This window comes from Odocoileus virginianus, chromosome 5, assembly GCF_023699985.2.
Source record: "Odocoileus virginianus isolate 20LAN1187 ecotype Illinois chromosome 5, Ovbor_1.2, whole genome shotgun sequence".
Classification (NCBI taxonomy): Eukaryota; Metazoa; Chordata; class Mammalia; order Artiodactyla; family Cervidae; genus Odocoileus; species Odocoileus virginianus.
In genome coordinates, this window is record NC_069678.1 from 24542837 (window position 1) to 24564258 (window position 21422).

The following is a 21422-nucleotide window of genomic DNA, read 5'->3' on the forward strand; positions in this document are numbered from 1 at the left end:
ACTTGACTCCCACATGGAGCCAGAGGACAAGATGACAATCAGAGAAGATCATGAAAGGTTATAGAAACCCCAAGAGCATCAGTATGCCTTGCTCTATAAATATTTGATTGGCTGATTAAACAAGGGTAGCCTACTTGTATTAATAATGGGCCCTAAATGAAGCAAAAGAAATGGGATCTGTAAGATTTCACCCAAGTTCTCATAAGTAAACTGTAGTATATCAAAGCAGGTTACTTAAATGGAATCCTTTTTCTATAGCTGTATGACCAGGCAAGTGAGCTGACCCATAACAGGTCCAGTTCTCATCTGCAGTCAGCTCAACCCCATATTTGGTCTTGCTCTATCCAGTTTTGCTGCGCTGCAAGGAATTCTCTACATAGCAGTCATAGAGATTTTGAGGGGTCAACTAAATGTGATGTCTGGAGAAGGAAATGGCAACCCACTGTAGTATGCTTGCCTGAAGAATCCCCATGGACAGAGGAGCCTGATGAGCTACAGTTCATAAGGTCACAAAGAGTCAGACATGGCTGAAGTGACTTAGTGAAAACGTGATGTCAGTCCCTGTTGAAGACATCAGCTCTTTCCTTGGCCCTGCCAGCCGCTCTTACTCATCTCCTACATCCCCCACTTTTCACCCGCTGGTCTCCACTCAAGGACTCTTCTTTCTGTTCCTGCTTCAGGGGCTGTCTACATGTAGGTGCTTAATAAGGCTGAAGTGAATGAATCACTCTACCTTATAGGTTTATTATGGGAAGTAAATGTGAAAAAATATATGAAGAGTCAGTTAATGTGCCTGGTACATTAGAGGTGTGTAATAAAGTCTGCTTTTGATCATTTCTGTCCTTGTGTGATCAAATCTATAAACCTGATGCTTCTTTATCCTCTTCTGCTTCAGCCTGCCTTTCCAGCTCTTCCCATTCAGCCAACTTACTGTCTTTGGTTTCTGCATCCCCATGTGTACTGACATCTCTCTTATCTTTTGTTGGTGATTGATAGGACTTCATCTAATTCCCCGGACTTTTTGCATACATATCTTTCCCTGAGTAACCCTATTTCTTAATGTACTTAAATCATTACATATGGATTCCTGGTCCCAAGGACACTGAACCTGCAAGAACCTTCCTGCAGTGAAATTCCTGGGAGAATGGGGACCCTCTAGAGATTCAGTCCCAAGACTACCAAGGGACTCTTCACCACTCATAAAAGCATTATCCTGATCACTTCATTATTATGTGTAATTAGAATCAGCAATGCCAAGACTTATTGAACACTAACTCTGGGCTAGGCATCGTCCTAAGCACTTTACATAAGTTACCTTCCTTTCTGAGTTTGATTTTATTAGTATTCCTGTTTTGTACTTATTAACTTGCCCAAGGTCACCCTGTTAGTGATTTGCATGTTAGGATGTAAGCCCAGGTGGTCTGATTTCAGATTCCTGCTTTCAACCATGCTTTTATATTCTGTAGTGCCTCAGTAGCAGGGTCATAGAGTTAACTTTTATTCTTTAGTGTTTGATTTAAAATTTTTAAAATAATATGCAGTTAAGTTAAAAACTAGCCCCAAATTTCCAACTGTCCCTTTCTACCACCATTCTACCCTACATCTTCAGGTCTCAGTTAACTTATGGCAACTACTGTCAGCAATATTTTCCATTTTTTTTCTTTATGTAAGATTTTTCTTTTTAACCTTTCAGTGTAATCTTGCACTCAGCTTTTGTCTTCTGAAATGTCAGCTTATTCCTAGTTAGTTGGTGAAAATGTTAAATACAAATGGTAAACACACACACACACACAGCACACACACATAACTTGGGCTGACCCTAAGAGAAAGATGTTCTAGGTAGACTTCTAAAATTAATTAAATTCTTACCTATTTTGTATCTATTTACTTGAGTTCTTGCCTGAGGGAGACCTACTTTTATTCTGAAACTCCAGGCTGATGAATTCTTTGTTTGCCAGAACGAAGGTGCTGTTTGACAGTTCTCTCACTGTGTCACCTTGATGCTCAGAGAGAGTTGAACAATGGGCCTTCCTGGCTGAGGAAATGGGTTTCCATGCTCACATCCATGCCTGGCTGTATGGACTCGAGAATCAAATGTTTTTAACAACGTGAAAACACGTTTTGTTTCTAGATCACTATCTTTTCTTCAACTTTTCCCTTCCTGAAGAAACAGTCGGTAATTTTTAATCAGCAACAGAAAAATGCCTCCATGGAAATGGCCGTCCTTTTCAGCACGCAGTGGTGCATTTTCCTAAAAAGTGAGGTCGCCAGAAGCACAGAGCAGAGAAATCCCAGATGGCGCTAATATTTGATTTCATTTTTAGCACGGTTATATTCAGCAGATGGATTGCAAGGCTGACCTTGCTGACACTTCTGCATCACTGCCTGCTACTCCAATTGCCTTTGTGAATGTTTTTTCATAAGGCTTCTCCTGGTACCTCAGAGATTGATGCCTGGTTGCCCGCCTGCACTATGCTTCATTATGCCAAGGCTGGGTGTGCTTGAGAGTCGCTGTGTGCTATAAAAGGGGAAATCCTGGCTCACCTCAAACTTTTCTTACAGTCTCGCGGATCACTTGTAACATCTCAGAGAGCCTCATCTTAGCTTTCTAGGTGTCCCTCTATCTGTATTCATTTTTAATTTATCCTTGCATAATTTTTCTGCTTTCTTTGGTAACATGGACAAATTAAGAATAACGTAAAAAGCCCTCTGGAAATGACTAAACTTAATAGTTTCCCATATACTTATAAACACAAAAATCTAATTATATGAAGGTGAATACTGTTGAATTCCTCCTTGCACTGCAACTTTGGTGGCTCAGAGCACAGACCTGGGTTGGAGTTCCCAGCTCGGCCTTGTCCTTTAATGTAAACTTTTGACGGGGCTTCCCATGTGGTGCTAGTGGTTAAGAACCTGCTTGCCTGTACAGGAGACATAAAAGACATGAGTTCAGTCCTTGGATTGGAAAGATTCCCTGGAGGAGAGCAAGGCAACCCACTCCAGTATTCTTACCTGGAGAATCCTATGGACAGAGGAGTTTGGCAGGCTACAGTCCATGGAGTTGCAAAGTGTCACACACGACTGAAGTGACTTAGGATACACACATGCAAGCTTCTATTTCCCTGTTTGTAAACTAGTGAATTGATTAGTGCCTCACAGTTAGGATTGGTGTGAAGGTTAAGTGAGGTGTAATGAGCACATTGTGTTTTACCACAGTGTCAGCACAGAGTAAATGCACAGTGCATGTCATTTTGCAGTATGCTTAGTATTTTTTTTTTGCATATGTGTATAATATAAAGAAAATATAAATGATAAAGTAATTTTGTTTACCTTTTATTTAGATTGCCAGAAAACTGGGTTGTTTTTAAGGAGGACATTTTTAATGATCAGACTGATGCTTTGTTTCAATTCTTTTGGGAAATTCGTATTCACTTTTATAGATCGTTACATAATCCACATACCTATTTCGACAGGAACCCTGTGGAAATGCAGTACCCCTTTCCCCTCCCTCCCACCCCTTGCAGCTAGTTTCTATTTTGGTGATGTGGCTAGAGAAAAAAGAAATCATCACACAGCATGAATATCCCTCAGGCTTTGTGTTTTTCCTGGCAGGTTGACCTACGTGGCCAGTCTGTAAAGTTCCCTGGGAACATGCAATTCTGAGCTAGATTTGGTTGCTTCAGTCTTTATATGTTGCTGGTTCTCACACAGTCGGATTTTGGTGCATATTTTAATGCAAAGCATTAATGCATTTTATTTTTTTTTCCATTTATTTTTATTAGTTGGAGGCTAATTACTTTACAATATTGTAGTGGTTTTTGCCATACACTGACATGAATCAGCCATGGATTTACATGTGTTCCCCATCTGCATTAATGCATTTCAATGCAAAGCATTTGGCTTAGAAAACATTGTGTGTTTAATAGCCTATTTGCCTGAATCACTTCTCTACCCAGTGTAAAACTGATGAACTTAGACTGATGCTGTATTGTGAAGCTTTCTTGAGGATGTTACCTTTTTCCTTTTGTCTAGATCTAACATAAGGCCAGACTATGCAGACTCCAACTTCCATGAGTTCAAGATGCACACCTTCAACCGGGTTACATCCTGCAGAGTCTGCCAGATGCTCCTGAGGTCAGTTGGCGTGGTCTTGGTTTTCAGTTTAAAGGAACTGGTGTCACTGCCAAATGTTTCGGCTTTCCTAAGGTCCCAGGCAGAATGTTTTCTAATGGGTATATTGCCTTACCAATTTGGATCCATCAGATCATTCCTTGGCCTTGTGCCTGGACCTTTCCTTCATAACCTAGGAATGTTCTCTCCATTGGCTTTAAGGGGACTCTGCATAGTGCTGTGTTCTCTTGTTCTGCTTCCTGGCGCTAATGGTTTCCTAGAGGCAGAATTTTGCACCTTTTAACCTCTCACTCTCTGATTTTCCCTTGCAGGGGAACATTTTTTCAAGGTTATTTATGTGTTAAGTGTGGTGCCAGAGCACACAAAGAGTGTTTGGGAAGAGTAGACCATTGCAGCAGAGTTAATTCCGCTGGTAAGTCATGTTTATTGTTGTGATTCGGCTTTTAATGGGAACATAAAACTTGCTCAACATAATTAAGGCCTAATTTACTCTAAATATGTGTTTATTATAACATATCAGCTTTTGAAACTATTGTTTATGAGCACAATTAGAAAATGGTTTGAAATTCTTGTGACTTTTATACCTAGCTGGGAGACGGAGGGCTTCAAGAGGGACTTGGGAGGTTCCCTACCACCCGTTTCATTCACCCCCTTCCCCTAAATCTCGCCAACACTATACAAATATAGCTGCAGCACACAAATAGAGTCAGAAAACAAAACAGGAAAAAATGGTTCTTTTTCTGTCTTTGGTTTTTGAATTTCTCCCCTTTTCTCTTAAATATTCATCTCTGAAAGGCTAACGCTGCCAGGAGTAAACATCGCACAGACTAATTCATGAATTAATGAATTGAATACATTGTCATTTTCCAGCCTTTAACAAAGAATGTATATCCTTTGGATTTTGTGTAAATGTTTTCCCCTTGGTTTTTAAAAATAATGCTCCATGATTGTAACCTGAGCCAGTTTCTAAGTCTGTTGGCAATTATGCATTCAGTAGCCTTTTGCCTCTCTCTGCCCCTCTTGGGCTCTTTTCCTTCTCTTTCTTTTCTGGCCTCTTTATTCTTTCTCTTTCTTCTTCTTTCTCTTTGTCCTTTTCCCCTGAGTTTCTCTGTGTTTTATCACTAAGACCTTTCAAAATCAGTAAAACTTTTTGAACAGAAGAAAGGGATCTTTAACAGCTTGAGTTCAAAAGGTAGCTGTGTCAACCTTTGATTTTCCCAAAGGGAAAGGTGGACATTGAATTATTTTGGATAATGTGAAGAAGAGTGAAACAGAGAATAATAGCTCATTTCAGAGCCAAGTTCAGAAAATACAATCGTACAAAACTTGTGAATCCTATTAGAAGACGGAGATCACGGTGCATTCCTCTCATTCGGCTCCTTCCGTAGACGTATTTGCAGGGCTCCTCGAGCCACTCTCGATGCCAGGTTTGGGCAGTGCTTGGAGAAAGAGCCTGGCATTAGTTGAGCACCTGCACTGTGCCTGCTCTGCCTGCTTGGACTGATTCTGTCCTCAGAAGAGCAGTGCCCAGTTGCTGATGGGAGTCACTATGCTTATGCAGTTAATTGGCTCAAGGTCTGTAGGTAAAAGAGATGAGATTAGCACCCGCTAATGTTTCTGAAGGTCAGAAACAGTTTACAAAGGTATAAAATAGAAATAGTACATACTTTTATTATTGTTTAATTGCCTGTGCTGTCCTTAGTTGCTCAGTTGTGTCCAACTTTATGAGACCCCATGGTCTGTAGGCCGCCAGGCTCCTCTGTCCATGGGGATTCTCCAGGCAAGAATGCTGGGTGTGTTGCCATGCCCTCCTCCAGGAGATTTTCCCAACCCAGGGACTGAACCCAGGTCTCCCATATTGCAGGTGTATTATTTACCATCTGAGCCACCAGGGAAGTCCTAGAATACTGGAGTGGTTAGCCTATCCTTTCTCCAGGGAATCTTCCTGACCCAGAAATTGAACCAGGGTCTCCTGCATGGCAGGCAGATTCTTTACCAGCTGAGCTACCAGGGAAACCCTTTAATTGCCTACCTGATGCAATTTATGACTTATATTTGTGTGTGGGTCAATCTTTATCTGTCCTGTCCTTTAAAGATTCTGCCTGCCATGCAGGAGATGCATGGGAGACAGGGGTTCAGTCCCTGGGTCAGAAAGATCCCCTGGAGAGGAAATGGTGACCCACTCCAGTATTCTTGCCTGGAAAATTCCATGGACAGAGGCACCTGGTGGGCTACAGTCCATGGGGTTGCAGAGACTCAGACACGGCTGAGGGCAGTGCGCACAGCACACCAGCACATTATTACTATTTAATTGCCTACCTGATGCAATTTATCACTTAATATTTCTGTGGTTTCATCTTTATGTGTTCTGTCCTTTATCCCCTTTGAAGACAATTAGCATGTTATTTGCTCACAGTAGGTGACTGGATTTTTGTCAGTCCCATAGCCCTGTCTTCTGAGTTTCAGTCTGTGAGGAGTAGAAAGTGATCCCATAGTTGGCAAGGTTCTTGGAACCTAAAGGGAATAGTGTGGGAAAGTGGTTGTGAGTCAAGCAGAGATAATTAAAAATCTGGCTTAGCTCTTAACTAGCTGCATGAACTTGGGGAAAGTATGTAAACATCTCATTTATTCATCTGTAAAAATGAAATTAAAGGATTATTGTGAGGGTCATATGAAATAATGATGCATAGCAAAGTGCCTGGACACAATGAAAACTCAGTATTTTCATCCAAGGTGTTATGATAAACTATTTTTTGGAAAAGAATGCATACCCCTGCATTGAATGGTGGATTCTTAACCACTGGACCACCAGGAAATACCACTTCTTTGAGTTTTGAACTTAAGTCCTATGCTCTCTTGATTCTTTGTCTGCATCCTTAAATTGCCCTCCATTATCCTTCTGTTTTCCACATTATGTCCTCATTCTTTTTCTCTCCTCTTTCTGTCCTTTCCTGTCCAAGGTTTTTAAGAGACTGATGGCATTGAATGCCCATAGTCAGTTAGCTAGTGTTATGAAGGAGTCTTCCCTTTCTTTGCCTTCAGATTAGGATTTGCTGGGTAGTCCTTAGAAATAAAGGAATCTGTTCTCAGAGCGAAGAGGAATTTCCATTATAGCTCTATTAGCAGCCTTTTCTTCCTCACTGCCAAATAGATACCCTATGAAAGTTGGAAGTCTCCTGACATCCTTTCCTCAGTCTCACTCCTTCCTTCCTGTTCTGGTGTAGGCAGTAGTCATGGGTAGATTGTAAGTTTGAGCTTGGCAGATCTGTGTTTAGTAAAATAGGTGGTATTTTGAGGACACGGGCAAACTAGACTTTATGGGCTGTTTCCTAGTCTGCAGAGAATCCCAGTTCCCAATATTGGTTTAAGTTTTTGCACAGTTCTTTGTTTTGACAGCCAGGACTAATTGCTTGCAATTAATTTTCCATGAGTACAGTTAATTTTCCATGAGTGATGTGATTGGAGAAAACGGGTGTATGGGAGAAGGGCAGGAGGCAGGACGAGATATATCAGAGGCTGGAGACATGGTTTACTTGAATGGGGCTTTTGTATGGAGGAGAGAGCTTGACTGGGAGAAATCCCAACAACCAAATTTAAAGCAAATGAGTAGTATTGATTTAAAGCAAACTTAAAGATTCCAAGTCTCTCTGTAAAATAAATCATAGGTGACTTGAGATGACCCCCAGTTTTATAGACCTTTATGGCTTCATTGGTTAATAGTCCATATTCTCTTCAGGAGACAAAAAGAGATTCTACTTAGCTCAGTGTTATACTCAAGAATCCACTTGTGGTTCAGAAAGGCATGGCTAGTAGGAATGGCTAACTTGTTGTAAACAAGTTGGATATAGTTGGGTTGGAAGACAGTTTCAAAAAGTGGAACCTTTCATTCAACACTGGGCATTTTTATAGCTAAGGGAGTGGTCAGTTGGAAAAGAGTTACAAGTTGTACAAAACAACCCAGGGCCTCAGTTCAGTTCAGTTCAATCGCTCAGTCATTTCAACTCTTTGTGACTCCATGAATCACAGCACGCCAGGCCTCCCTGTGCATCACCAACTCCCTGGAGTTTACTCAAACTCATGTCCATCCAGTCGGTGATGACATCCAGCCATCTCATCCTCTGTCGTCCCCTTCTCCTCCTGCCCCCAATCCCTCCCAGCATCAAGGTCTTTTCCAATGAGTCAACTCTTCTCATGAGGTGGCCAAAGTATTGGAGTTTCAGCTTCAGCATCAGTCCTTCCAATGAACACCCAGGACTGATCTCCCTTAGGATGGACTGGTTGAATCTCCTTGCAGTCCAAGGGACTCTCCATAGTCTTCTTCAACACCACAGTTCTAAAGCATCAGTTCTTCGGCACTCAGCTTTCTTCACAGTCCAACTCTCACATCCATACATGACCACTGGAAAAACCATAACCTTGTCTAGACCGACCTTTGCTGGCAAAGTAATGTCTTTGCTTTTTAATATGCTGTCTAGGTTGGTCATAACTTTCCTTCTAAGGAGTAAGCGTCTTTTAATTTCATGGCTACAATCACCATCTGCAGTGATTTTGGAGCCCAAAAAAATAAAGTCTGACACTGTTTCCACTGTTTTCCCATCTATTTGCCATGAAGTGATGGGACCAGATGCCATGATCTTAGTTTTCTGAATGTTGACTTTAAGCCAACTTTTTCACTCTCCTCTTTCACTTTCATCAAGAGGCTCTTTAGTTCCTCTTGACTTTCTGCCATTAGGGTGGTGTCATCTGCATATCTGAGGTTATTATTTTTCCTGGCAATCTTGATTCCAGCTTATGTTTCTTCCAGCCCAGCAATTCTCATGATGTACTCTGCATATAAGTTAAATAAGCAGGGTGACAATATACAGCCTTGACATACTCCTTTTCCTATTTAGAACCAGGGTGTAAATGAAGGCTAAAGAGTCTTCCACCTTGCAATTGTCATTTCCACTGGTCATCGCATTGCTGGCCTTATTCAACTTGATTCTTCTATATCATCTGTCGCTGTTAATCATTCTCCTTCGCATCCCCTCAGGTCATCCTTTGTATATCTGATTAATTTTTCTGGCATTACCCATAATCTGCAACCCAGGTAGATAAGGCTCCATTTCCACTTAAGGCCTCTCTCCTGAGCTTTGAATTCCAAATCTTCCTCTTCTAATGTATCCCTTTTCAGGTATCCTTCAGTGACCTCCAGTTTCAGATATCTAAAACCAACCTCAGTAGTCATCACCGCTAGCTTCCTCCTATTTTTTGTCTTAAAGATCCACCACTTATACAGTCACCCAAACCTGGGAGTCAGTCTTGGCTTAACAGCCTCTCTCATCTTCCTTCACTTTACCTATTCTTGTTAGTTTTCCTCATAAGTCTGTCAAGAATCTGTGTATATGGTATTGCCATAGATTAACTACAAAAATCTCCTCCCTGCTTAGTTTTCCTTTCACTATACACTTTTCAATGTGATCTTTATTAAAATCAAGTCTGATGTATCTGTCATTTTCTCAGTATATCTTCTGTTCCTCACAGAATAATGTTCAAAATTAAATTAGACAGTGAGCCTCTCGCTGATAAGAACCATGCTGAATTGATGTTCTGACCTCTAGGAGACCATGATGAATAGATGAGTATGTGGGTAGACCAACAGATAGATAGAATAATGAGTAGAACTGTAGTACACCAAGATTTCTGGGCCCTGAAAATCACTGTGGTCTTGGAAGCAGAAGTAGGAGGCTGTGGGGGATTGGACAATTCCTGGTTCTACCCTTGGAGAGACTGGAGCTTGAGAAGTGGAATGAAAACCTGATCTGAATCCCTGGCTGGTACTCTTAAGTATGAAAGATGGAAAACTGAGTAGACTTTTGCATTCCTTTATAGTATTTATTCAAGTTAAACTTCACACCCTGAGCATTGATCACTCAGCCTTTGACAAGGGACACTTGGGTTAGGTTAATAAGTAGCAAGAAAATGACCTGGCTCGTGGGACACCTAATGACACAAATATCTCTATTGCTGGGGGAATCTACTTCCTGTTCCATTTGGTCCCATTTTTTAGAATTTTTGCTTGGCTCTTAGTGTTTTCTCTCTCTGAAATATGCTCCATTTTCTTCCTACAGTTCCAAGATTACTCTCTTTTATTATTACTTCCTCTCCAATCTCTTTGCCAATCTTTTAACCTTACTCTGCCCATCTAATAGTTCAGTTCAGTCACTCAGTCATGTTCGATTCTTTGCGACCCCATGAACTGCAGCACACCAGGCCTCCCTGTCCATCACCAACTCCCAGAGTCCACCCAAACCCATGTGCCAGTGTGCATTCAACCATCTCATCCTCTGTCATCCCCTTCTCCTCCTGCCCTCAATCTCCTGCCTGCCATCTAACAGTAGTCTGCATTAAATTGTTCTCTTACCTTAAAAAAAAAATTGTTCTCTAATTAGTTTGTGTGTCAGTTTTATGTCTTTGCCAAGGTTAGGCTGTATCATGGTAACTAGAAAACCCCAAATCCCAGTGGTTTTAACACATAAAAGTTTGTTTTTCACACGCATAGTATTTATTGTGGGTTCTGGCCTTATAAGTAATGGCTTAGGGATCCAAGCTAGTTCCATCTTATGACTGTGAATTCAACATGTAACTCCTGGGCTTGCTTCTCTTAAGACCTTTGAACTGGAAGTGAGAAATTCTGTTTTTTAGCATCAGAAGTCCATTGGTTAAAACCAGTCACATGGCCTCAACTTGATTACAAGGGAAGCTGGACAAGTAGTGGAACCCATGGACTTTTTGGTGAGCACTACTGTCTCTGACCTCTTTAATTTTAATTTTATTTTTTAAGAGTTTTTCACAATGAGTTCAGTTCAGTTGCTCAGTCATGTCTGACTCTTTGCCACCCCATGAATTGCAGCACACCAGGCCTCCCTGTCCATCACCAACTCCCAGAGTTTACTCAAACTCATGTCCATCGAGTTGGTGATGCCATCCAGCCATCTCATCCTCTGTCATCCCCTTCTCCTCCTGCCCCCAATCCCTCCCAGCATCAGGGTCTTTTCCAATGAGTCAACTCTTCTCATGAGGTGGCCAAAGTATTGGAGTTTCAGCTTCAACATCAGTCCTTCCAATGAACACCAGGACTGATCTCCTTTAAGATGGACTGGTTGGATCTCCTTGCAGTCCAAGAGACTCTCCAGAGTCATCTCCAACACCACAGTTCAAAAGCATTAATTCTTCGGCCCTCAGCTTTCTTCACAGTCCAGCTCACATCCATACATGACCACTGGAAAAACCATAGCCTTGACTAGACAGTACCCATCCTCTAATCAGCCTTTATTTTTTAATGGAAGTTTGTAGCATTTTATTTTATTTTTACCACATCATGTGGCTTATGGGATCTTAGTTCCCAGACCCTCGGCAGTAAATGTGTGGTGTCCTAACCACTGGACTGTCAGAGAATTCCCTCTGCCACTTTTTATTTCCTTTAGTAGAGTATATGCTCCTTCACCATAGGGAATGTGTTTCTCATCTTTTCTATCTATCCTTTAATATCCAGTCCAAAGTCAAGGTGTTGATCATCAAGTTGTTACCCCTTCTTCCTAAATAGGAATATTTCAACCCAACTACAATCCTTGATAGTGTTGGATGTGGTAAAGATACTAACCATTAAGCATTTGAAATAGCTCTTAGATGCTTCTTTTTTTGTGGAAATTATGTCTTCTTTGGATGTTGTCTTCCCTGGGTTCAGAAACCTTTTATATTTCACGCTCTATATACCTTGAATTTGTCTAGTCTTCATTCATCCTCAAAATAATAATTAGTTGGCAAAAATGCAGTTCATTTCTAAAAGTAATTCATTCATATTAATATTTGACTATGATAGATTATTAACTCAAGTACATTTCAAGTGCTTAAAAGGGATTTTTAAGTTTATTTTGTTTTTTAAGACAAGGTATACAACTTGGAAACAAATTTGAAGGTTGGGTGATTAGTTTATGTCTTAATATTTGAGGATTTGTATAGCTATAAAGAGAAGGCAGTTCTAATCTCTTTTTTGCTTAACTTGAGTTGACTTCTTCACATTCACCATGGCAACCTCAGTGATCAACATGTACATGGATTCTGAGATGTGCTGCCAAAACTTTCCTACCTTAATAATGAATAGGTATGAACTCCATTATGTGAGACTTTCTCAACAAGTCACTGCAAAACTGATGTAATTCTAGAGTGGTGTTTCTTTCTCACAGTATGCCACCATGGAGGTCTAGCCCTAGACTACAACCTTTGGGGGCATTTTTGTTTTTTTTTTTTCCTTGTTGCAATATATGACTAAACTCCTCTGTCCCCTTGATCAACATAGCTTGCTTTACATTCTCTTGTTTTAAACAAGAAAGTAACATTGGAAGGCAAATATTGCTGGAGCAGATGACTTTGGTTTAATTTGTCTTTTCCTTTAGGGGGAGTACAAGCCTCAGCTGCTCTAATATTTAACTGAAACAGGTCCCCATTTGCTTATCTGTTTAATCACTTTTTTATCTAGGCCAGGTTGCTGCTGCTGCTGCTGCTGCTGCTGCAGCCACTCCTGAAAGTAGCCTTTGTGTCATCATGGCTTAAACCTGCAAGATTGCTACCTAGAACCTGCACCCCAAATTGCCATCTGAAATAGCTCTGTTATAAGTAGTATTGCAGTATTTGGGCTTCCCTGCTAACTCAGCTGGTAAAGAATCTGCGGCAGTGTAGGAGACCCCAGTTTGTTTCCTGGGTCAGGAAGATACCCTGGAGAAAAGGGGTAAGCTCCAGTGTTCTTGGGCATCCCTGGTGGTTCAGATGGTAAAGAATCTGCCTGTGATGTGGCAGACCTGGGTTCGATCCCTGGGTTGTGAAGATCCCCTGGAAGAGGACATGGCAACCCACTCTAGTATTCTTGCCTAGAGAATCCCCACGGACAGAGGAGCCTGGTGGGCTACAGTCCATGGGGTCACAAAGAGTTGGGCACAACTGAGCGACTAAGCATAGCACAGCACATCGCAGTGTTTTATCATAAGAGATAAACTTGTAGAATATAATTTTATTTTATCCTTCTACCACTAGGCATTTTATCACATGACTTTTACATAAACTGAAGTTTAATCATTGATTTCATAATCAAAAAATGACTTTGGTTCTATTTAACATTATTTAAAGTCTTATATAAATGAGTTATCTTTTTTAACTTACTGAGACAATTTTATATTCTAGAGTAGTTATTATTCCTTCCATTTAATTATTTGGGTCAATTTAATGATAGAAATGGAAACCTATTCTGGTATTCTTGCCTGGGAAATTCCATGGACAGAGGAGCCTGACAGGCTACAATCCGTGAGGTTGTAAGAGTCAGACATGATTTAGCGACTAAACCACCACCACCAATCTTACATTAATAATTGTTAGAGTGAACTGAAAACCCTTATATGGTTGGATCCTTGTTAGAGCTCCTGAAAAGACTTGAAATCAAAGCCTCTTTCCAAGTATTAGTTATGCTTTTGTTTTTTCAGAATATTGCTATAGATCTGAGTGGTGAAAATAGGGTTTGTGCAACTTCCTCCAAAATTTGATCAGTCCTACTGCCTTTCAGTTTTAATGTTTCATAAAAATAGAATATTAGCCATGATGATGAAGAACCTTCAAAGGCTCTCCTGGTAATTACTTTCCTGTGATCCCTTTTGAGACAAATGATCTTACTGGGCAGCAATTTGTTTAGTCTTAAGAAATAGAACTTCAGACAAGAGACAAAGCTGGTTGTGTAATAATGCATGCATTGAGAGCCACTTGTATTGGAAAACAAATATAATAGGACTGAAGTGTATGTTTAAATAAATGAATGATATGAGTCTAAAGTCTCAGTGAAAATCATTTGTCTTACACAAATGCGTGCACTGTGCTGCCGTTGAAGATGGAGTTCTGCTCAGGCTCCAAGCACCTCAGTAATAGCACTTCTCTGAATTACATTAAGCCAGTTGGGACATGATGAAAGAACGCAAGGTATAAACCCCTTGAGGGCCTGTGAGTCACCATCTAGAAAGGTCTTGAAAGGGTAAGAACATTTTATAGTTTGATCAATAGGAGCCCGAGAAATCGGCTGCAAGGTAAGGGCAAGTTGAGGATTAAAAACTTTTGGAAACTAGAAGAATTGAATGACCATTCTAAGGAAATTTCCAGAAGAAAAAGAGACAGTAAAAGAGAGATCTTTTGTCATATCTCAATCACCCACCTTTCTATTTGGTCAGAATTCAGCCAAATAAATTTGATAGTCATCAGCTCTCATTATCCTCATCCTGATGTGGAACTGTGATGCACAGAGAATGTTTTAGAGCTTCGAGTGCCCGCCAAAGTAGCTTTGGGTAAATATCAAGAGGAAATGAAGGATGGTGTTGTAGATTTCAAAATCAGAGCAACTTTTCCTTAGAATACATCGTCAGAAGAGGTTGTTATTCTATTTTCCCATCCAGAATTGACTTTTACTTTAAACATGTATGAAACAGTGTGTTGCAGTTGGGTTTTCTGCTCCCTCGTCACTGTTATTTTTGTAAAAATTATAGCTGCTGCGTTGATACCGTTATCAGAATTTAGATCATGTTTGTAAAGGGGCCAATCAGTCTGATGGCACAACCACTGGAACAAGTACAAAAGTATAAATAACGGAGCCTGGTTAAGAATTTCTGAACTCAGAACAGATTCTAAGAGTTATTTCTAGTCCTTTGGCTTTTGCCCTCTCTCAGAATATTTACAGAACCCTGCCATGAAATATGACTAAATAAAACCTCAGACTTTTAAGAGCCACTATTTATGTGCTCTGCCCAGCATGAGCAGATCACAGTGTGAACTGCTCTATGCCAAGTCCCTGGAAGAAATGAGCCTCTTTTCTGGATGGCAGTGGGGAGGGTGGCGGTGCTGTGATGGCCAGGAGGACAGGGTGTGGGGGCAAGGGAAGGATAAGCCCCCATTAAGGACTCAGGCCCTCAGAGTTAGAATTGTATCCAGCACAGAGCCCCTTGTCCATTTTCCAATCTGCGTTACACAGAGGAGCCTTTGTGAATAGCAGGTACGTTCAATAAGAATTAGGAGGAAAGCTTGATGAGATCAAAGGAGGGAAGCAGGAGACAGTAGGCGGCAGGAGAATTCAGGAGGGAGCGTTGGGTGTGGAGGTCAGCCAAGTCCAGTGTCTTCCTTACTTGACCGGTCCCATTCATCCCTTGCCGGGACCTTCCCTGCTTTTTGTTTTGTGCTCGGTGCTCACTCATGCCTGCAGCTGGCTGGCTTGAACCGAGCAGCAAGACAGGGAGGGCCTGTAAATGAGGAGCTTCTGTTCCCTGGATCTGTTTTCTAGGTAAAGATGTGCAGGCATATGCATAGCTAGATCATCACCTTAGATACAGCCGCTTTCTCTTCCTGAGGAAACCCAGAGCACTGCTGGCCCATGATGTGCCAACTACTGCCATGTGCGCTGCCCTAGGTTTTATGCTAAAAATAAAATATATTTAAACATATTGTAACAGATCAACTTCACCAGGGCATAACAACAATTCTGTGCAGTGTCAGAAAAAAAAATATTTCTGAATTAAAATTAAGATGCGCTCTCAATTTTAAACTCCGACCCTGAAAGATAGGGGATTTTCCCATTGAGAGGTCATCTGGAAATATCAAAGCTTTCCTCAGCCTGCTTGGATGGAAAATTTAAACTCTCCTCCTGTTTGGTGTTTCTTGCTATCTGTGATTTCCAGTTCAGGCTCTTTCTCTAACTCACAGAAGAAGAAAGTAGTGTAGGGCTTTTCTGGCTTATAGGTCTTTCTGGTTAAACCAGTGTAACAGGTATCACAACTTGTCTGTTAGGAACCTGAGTTCACCTAACCTGGGTTCTCAGTTTGGGCACAGTGTCCAGCCAAATGGCACTTTCATAGACCCTCACCCTACACAACTTCCCTTAGACAATCTTTCTTCTGAAACTTTCCCTATTTCTAGCGGGAAGGAGAAGGGAAATAGCTTTTGGTCCTTTGTAAAGGCCAACTTCAGACCTGGCAAAGATGCCTTCATAGTAGTTATGTAGGAAAGTTAGGATGATAGGGTTGACACTGAAAAAGAAATGCAGGCTTTGCTTTTCTGCAGAAAGGTGTCATTTTGCTCATGCATCTTCAGTTCCATTAATCAGGTATAGTCCTTTAAAAATCAGAAAGGCCCCAAACCTGTTCCATGCCCCAGGCCGTCTTCCCGTGTAAAGCGATCTGACAGCTACTCAGGTGTTCTGGTACTTTTCCCCTTGAGCTCTGGTTCTGAGGCTTCTTGGAACCTCTGTCAGAGGTTCATTTAGGCTACAGAGCCCCCTTTTAGAACTACCCTTTCTCTCCTGATGTTTTCTCATCAATGTCTTCTCTTCTCAGATCCTTCTTCAGAGGATCATTTTGGTTGGCAAAAATATAGCATAGGCTCAAAATGATGAGATGTTTTTCTGCAGTCTGGAGAAATTATAATATGCATAAGTACTCCTGGATATGGAGGAAGGAAACAAAAATATTTCCCACCAGCTTTTCCATGTGCAGTATGTCTTTCCTCTCAGAGATAACCTTTGCCCTCTGCCAAGTTACTGTCTTGCATATCTCAGGGCCCTTCCTAACTGTTAGTTATTTTCAGGAACTGAAATGTAATGGAGTTTGTCATTTCTATTTCTAAACAGGTAAATTGGGATGAAAAGAAAATTAGCATTGGGATTGAATCTTGTCCATTTTTAATTTCCATCTTTAAATCAATCTGTGTCCCTCCCCCCAGATAAAACTAAAAGAAACAGCCACTTCATGCAAAATTCATATGCAAATTGCATGTGTTAAATTTGCAGTTATTATAGTAGTTGTAATATAGGCAATTGTAATATGTTTGTACCATGTTGTGTTTAGATTCTTAAAACTGGGTATGTTGAAAGAAAGGCTCCCATCTAGCTTTCTCTTATGTACATAAACTTGGTGCAAGTCCCTGTCTCAAGGAGCTTTATGTGGTTGGATTGAAATTGCTTAATAAACAATTGAAAAAGTTAAGCTTAACCTAGAAGTCATTTAGTACTATGAGTCACTTCCCTGACAGCCAATAAGGCAAGAGAACCTGGTTGCAAAACAATTACTAGCCCAGCCTGAGCGACCTTGGAAATATATTAACAGGTATCATTAGGAAAACAAAGCAGTAGTGTTCTGCCACGCTGCAGAGAACAAGCTAAGGTTGCTAACTAAACAAAACAACTTCACTGACAATGCCAATTTTTACATTTGTTTCAGAACAAGGGACGCTCAAACCATCGGAGGTAAGATTAAAGTTTACGTTTTTCTTATGTAACTTGTGCATTTCAGATTGTTTGCTAACTTAAGCAGGCTCAAACCCCTGAAATGTTAAATGTACCTTTTAAAATGGATAGAAACAGAGCTAGAGTGACTAATCAAGTGCTTTTGAGTGAAATGCGCAGGTTAAATAAGAGGAGTTTTCAGATACCATCTGAAGATCTTAGGTAGAGGGAAAATGTGAATATTTCATCTAAGAATGTGGGTAAGATGCGCATTTCAGAATCTTAGGTACTTAATTTATTCAGCTAAATTCAAATAAATACTGTAGCAATGTTGTAGCACTAATCTGGTGGAGATGCCTTTCCCTTGTTTCCAGCTACAGAATTCCACAAACCCTGAGGCTTATAAAGCTTAATGCATCTGAAGGCATTCCCTTGGAATAAATCTTTTTGATCCTGCTGGGAGAGGAGAAAAGGTGGCCCTCATCCTAGGATAAAACAATGTCAGTGCCTGACATTCACTAGTACTAAGAAGTTCTAGCATTCTTCTAAGGATGTGCATGTATGTTTCTGCCAGTTTTCCACCTGAGCAAAATCATGATTTGTATCATGTCTTCTTGATCAAATCAGAATCTGATAACATTTCCTTTGGTTTAACAGATTCTGAGATTTGATGGCTTAGAAGTATGAGATCCCTGTCACCTCTCAGAATAAAGCACTTTTAAGAAAATAGAAAAGAGATTTAGGCAGATTATAGGCAACTAATGCCTTGGCCTTCAACCAAAAATAATATATTTCTTACCTGACCTCCCCCAAAAGTCATAACAAAGAAAACTAAAATGTAAAAGGTCTGTGATTAGTAATATGAACCTGAAATACAATAATCTGAGAATTTCAGGTTAAAGACAAGTACATTCTTTATCAAATTATTTTAGCATATACAATTATATCTGATTAAGGGTGGTATAATATTAGTATGTTTTTAATAGGCTGATATTTACATAGTTGCTAAAAATAATGAAAAGTACAGCAAGAAGTCAAACAAGAGGTAACTGCTTTCACTTTTTTGCATCAGCACATAATTTGTGCATACTGGGAACCAAGAATGTGATGTGAGAAAATTCACGTGTACCCTTTCAGTGTTATCCATCGGCTGTATTTTAGACTTTAGAATCTAGCTCAAGGAATACATAACAGGATAATAATATTTTAAAAATAGGTCATGCAAGTTCTGCTAGGGCTAAAATAATTAATGTAAACTTTTTTGTGTGTTTAGTTGACAGGTAAGATTTTTCATCAGGACTGTAAGGATTCTTCCAGCAGTGCGAGTAAAGATCTTAGAAAGTAGCCTTCTTTTTCTTCTCTCGTGCTATTATTAGATTATTGAGACAGATATCCTTGTAGAGCTTTGAACTGTAACTCAATATTACTTTACATTTATACTGTTAGCTACATCTATTTGTTTCCCCCAGGGAAGATGATTTCACTTGATTTTATTTAAGTAATGAGAAATGGGTGTATTTACAGAAAAGAAAGTGTGCTAATAATAAGTGGTTAATAATTTTCACACTGGTACAAAATAATGATATGAAAAAAATGCTCTCCAGGCACTTAATACTCTTAAAAATTACACATTAAGCCTATTATGAAAAGAATTCATTTTCACATTGATTTTTTTTAAATGTGGCATCTGTGTTTTAGTGACTTGCTTAACTTTTGATTATAATAAGTGTAATTTTTATTTAATGTGTGATTCTGCTAATAATCTCTACTTTGAATGGATAATTACAGTGAAATCTTATACTGGTCAACCTATTTGGAAACTTTAGCTTAGCATAAGGAAGAACTGTAGCAAAAGAATGTTAAGAAACATCTGTCACTCCATACCTCCCCACTACAACTTTGTGAAAGGTGTATTCACTCTTAGCACAAATGCTTATGTGATGTCTGGGAGTCTTTCCGAAAGTAAACAGTGAAGCCCTTTTGTAGACTCTGTGATTGCCCCCTTTCTGTTGGAGGTCTTCTTTTTCCTCCATGGACCAATTTGCCCTATTCTCTTACCTAATAACCATGAGTATGAGTTTTTAATTTACACTTCATTCTTAAGGTAGGTCAGTTTTCAGTAGCCACAGGATCCATCTTCCTAACCTGGGATGTTCTTCCAGATTCCCATTTTGGAGTGGACTTTCAGAAGCAACTTCCAGCTCCAGAAAGCAAGGTTGTCATTACATATCTATCAGTATTTAGCGTGTGTATATATACTTCCGATCTATTCCTTAATGTAGGTTTTTCTGCCTTTTAAGTAGAGGAACCAAAGCCAGTTTCATATAGCAAATGAATCTTTCCTTGTATTGTTGGTAAAATCAACAGAGAGAATTAGGTTTCTCCCAAAAGAGACAAGAGAGGTTCTTGGGCAATACAGATATTTCTTTTAGAGAAAGGCAAGGTAATAGATAATGAAGCTAGAAATAAAATTACATTGGTTTCTTGTCCCCTCCCTCCCAGCTCCCACTTCTTGGTAAATCAAAAGAAGTTTGCGAATGTTCTGAAGACTGACCATCCTGGTCTCATAGGGGAGGGGGATCACCGAGAGCGCCTAGGGTGGCTACTTGATGGACCCCTCTCTTCCTCCTGGGATGGGTCTTAACCAGCTCTGTCTCATGCTTTTGAGAATATAGGGTTTTGAGAATATATGTTGGGGAGAGGAGTATTTTGCATGGGATATGACAGAAGAACAATTGAAATTTGCATTTTGAAATTGTGTAAATGTGTTCTAAACATCTCAAAATTTTTTAGAATATATAAAATATTTTAGGTGCTTTTAAACTGTAATAAATCTCAAACTCTTAAAATGCACTTGATCTAAGTTGCTGAAATTTTCTCGTTCTCTTTTCTTTTTTCAATGCACAAAATCATAGTTTTGTTCAACTGCCTACTTTTTCTGTAGAAAAGTTTGCTTTCAGGGTCACTGGTTTCCAGTGACTTGCAGGAGGAAAAATCTAAAATATAGTAGTAGTGCAGTACTTTAGTAGAAAAAATTTATCATTTACCTGAGCTTAAACATTCAAAATATCATGAAATTAATAATAATGACAATAATAATAAGCTATGACTTAATAGTCCTTACTGTGTGTCAGGAACTGTTCCAAGCACTTAACATGAATTAACATGTTTCTCACCACAAATGCTATGAAGTAGGTGGTATTCATATCCCCATTTTATAGATGAAGAAACAGGCACAGAGACTTTCACTAACTTGCTCCAATCAGATGCCAAGTGACAGGGAGGGTCTGAATTTGAACTTAGGCAGTCAGATTCTAGAATCCATACTCTAAATAATTGTGCCATGGCCATGTTCCCTATTTTAATCTTAACTTCAGGGTCCTACAGAGTTGCTCTTGAGCTCAAGTTCTCTTTTTCACTTTCTAAGTTAATATTTTTTAGTTCTAGCTTAGGGATAGTAGGAATAAGACCCAAAGAGTGAATTCCTTTCTTGCCTTCCAAGCACTTTGGTAGTAGGAAGAGTAAGAGTAGTCGAAAGACAGTGTCTGTTGTACATTAAGGAAATGAAGGGAAATGTAGACAGTAAACAGCCATAAGACATTCATCAATATATATTTTCCTGTTTAAAATATAGTTATTTATATAGAGAGCTCCAAATATTTTATAAAATTTTAGAAGTTTTTTTGAAGGCAGTTTTCTTCCAAGTTGTTGGATATAAACCTGTAACTTACCATGTTTTCCCTTTTTGTGTTTGGTATTAAGAAGCCCAGTGTGGTATTTTCTTCTCACTCACAATGAGTAAGGAGAGGCTCTCTTTATACTAGTTTTTTTTCCCCCCAGTACAGCCATCCAGCTTGTTCAGTGAAGCTTTGATGCTGACTTAATGATCATATTAGGCTATAACAAATGCATTTTAAAAGTAGTTGGGTTAAAAGCAAAGTTTATATTTTTAGTAATTCTCCAATTTGCTTTTGCCTGAGAAACCTTGGCAGCTCCTTTGAGGCCCATTTAA

The 21422-nt window shown here is 39.8% G+C and overlaps 1 protein-coding gene across 3 annotated transcripts in view; it reads left to right on the forward strand.

Annotated features, from left to right (window-relative positions):
• Positions 1-21422, forward strand: part of VAV3 (vav guanine nucleotide exchange factor 3) — a 439383-nt gene that overhangs the window by 263007 nt on the left and 154954 nt on the right. For all 3 annotated transcript variants that reach the window (XM_070467721.1, XM_070467720.1, XM_020869586.2), the window contains exons 16-18: positions 4033-4134; positions 4443-4543; positions 17406-17431. In XM_070467721.1, the coding sequence (XP_070323822.1) occupies positions 4033-4134; positions 4443-4543; positions 17406-17431 (229 nt within the window). The remainder of the gene's footprint in view (positions 1-4032; positions 4135-4442; positions 4544-17405; positions 17432-21422) is intronic.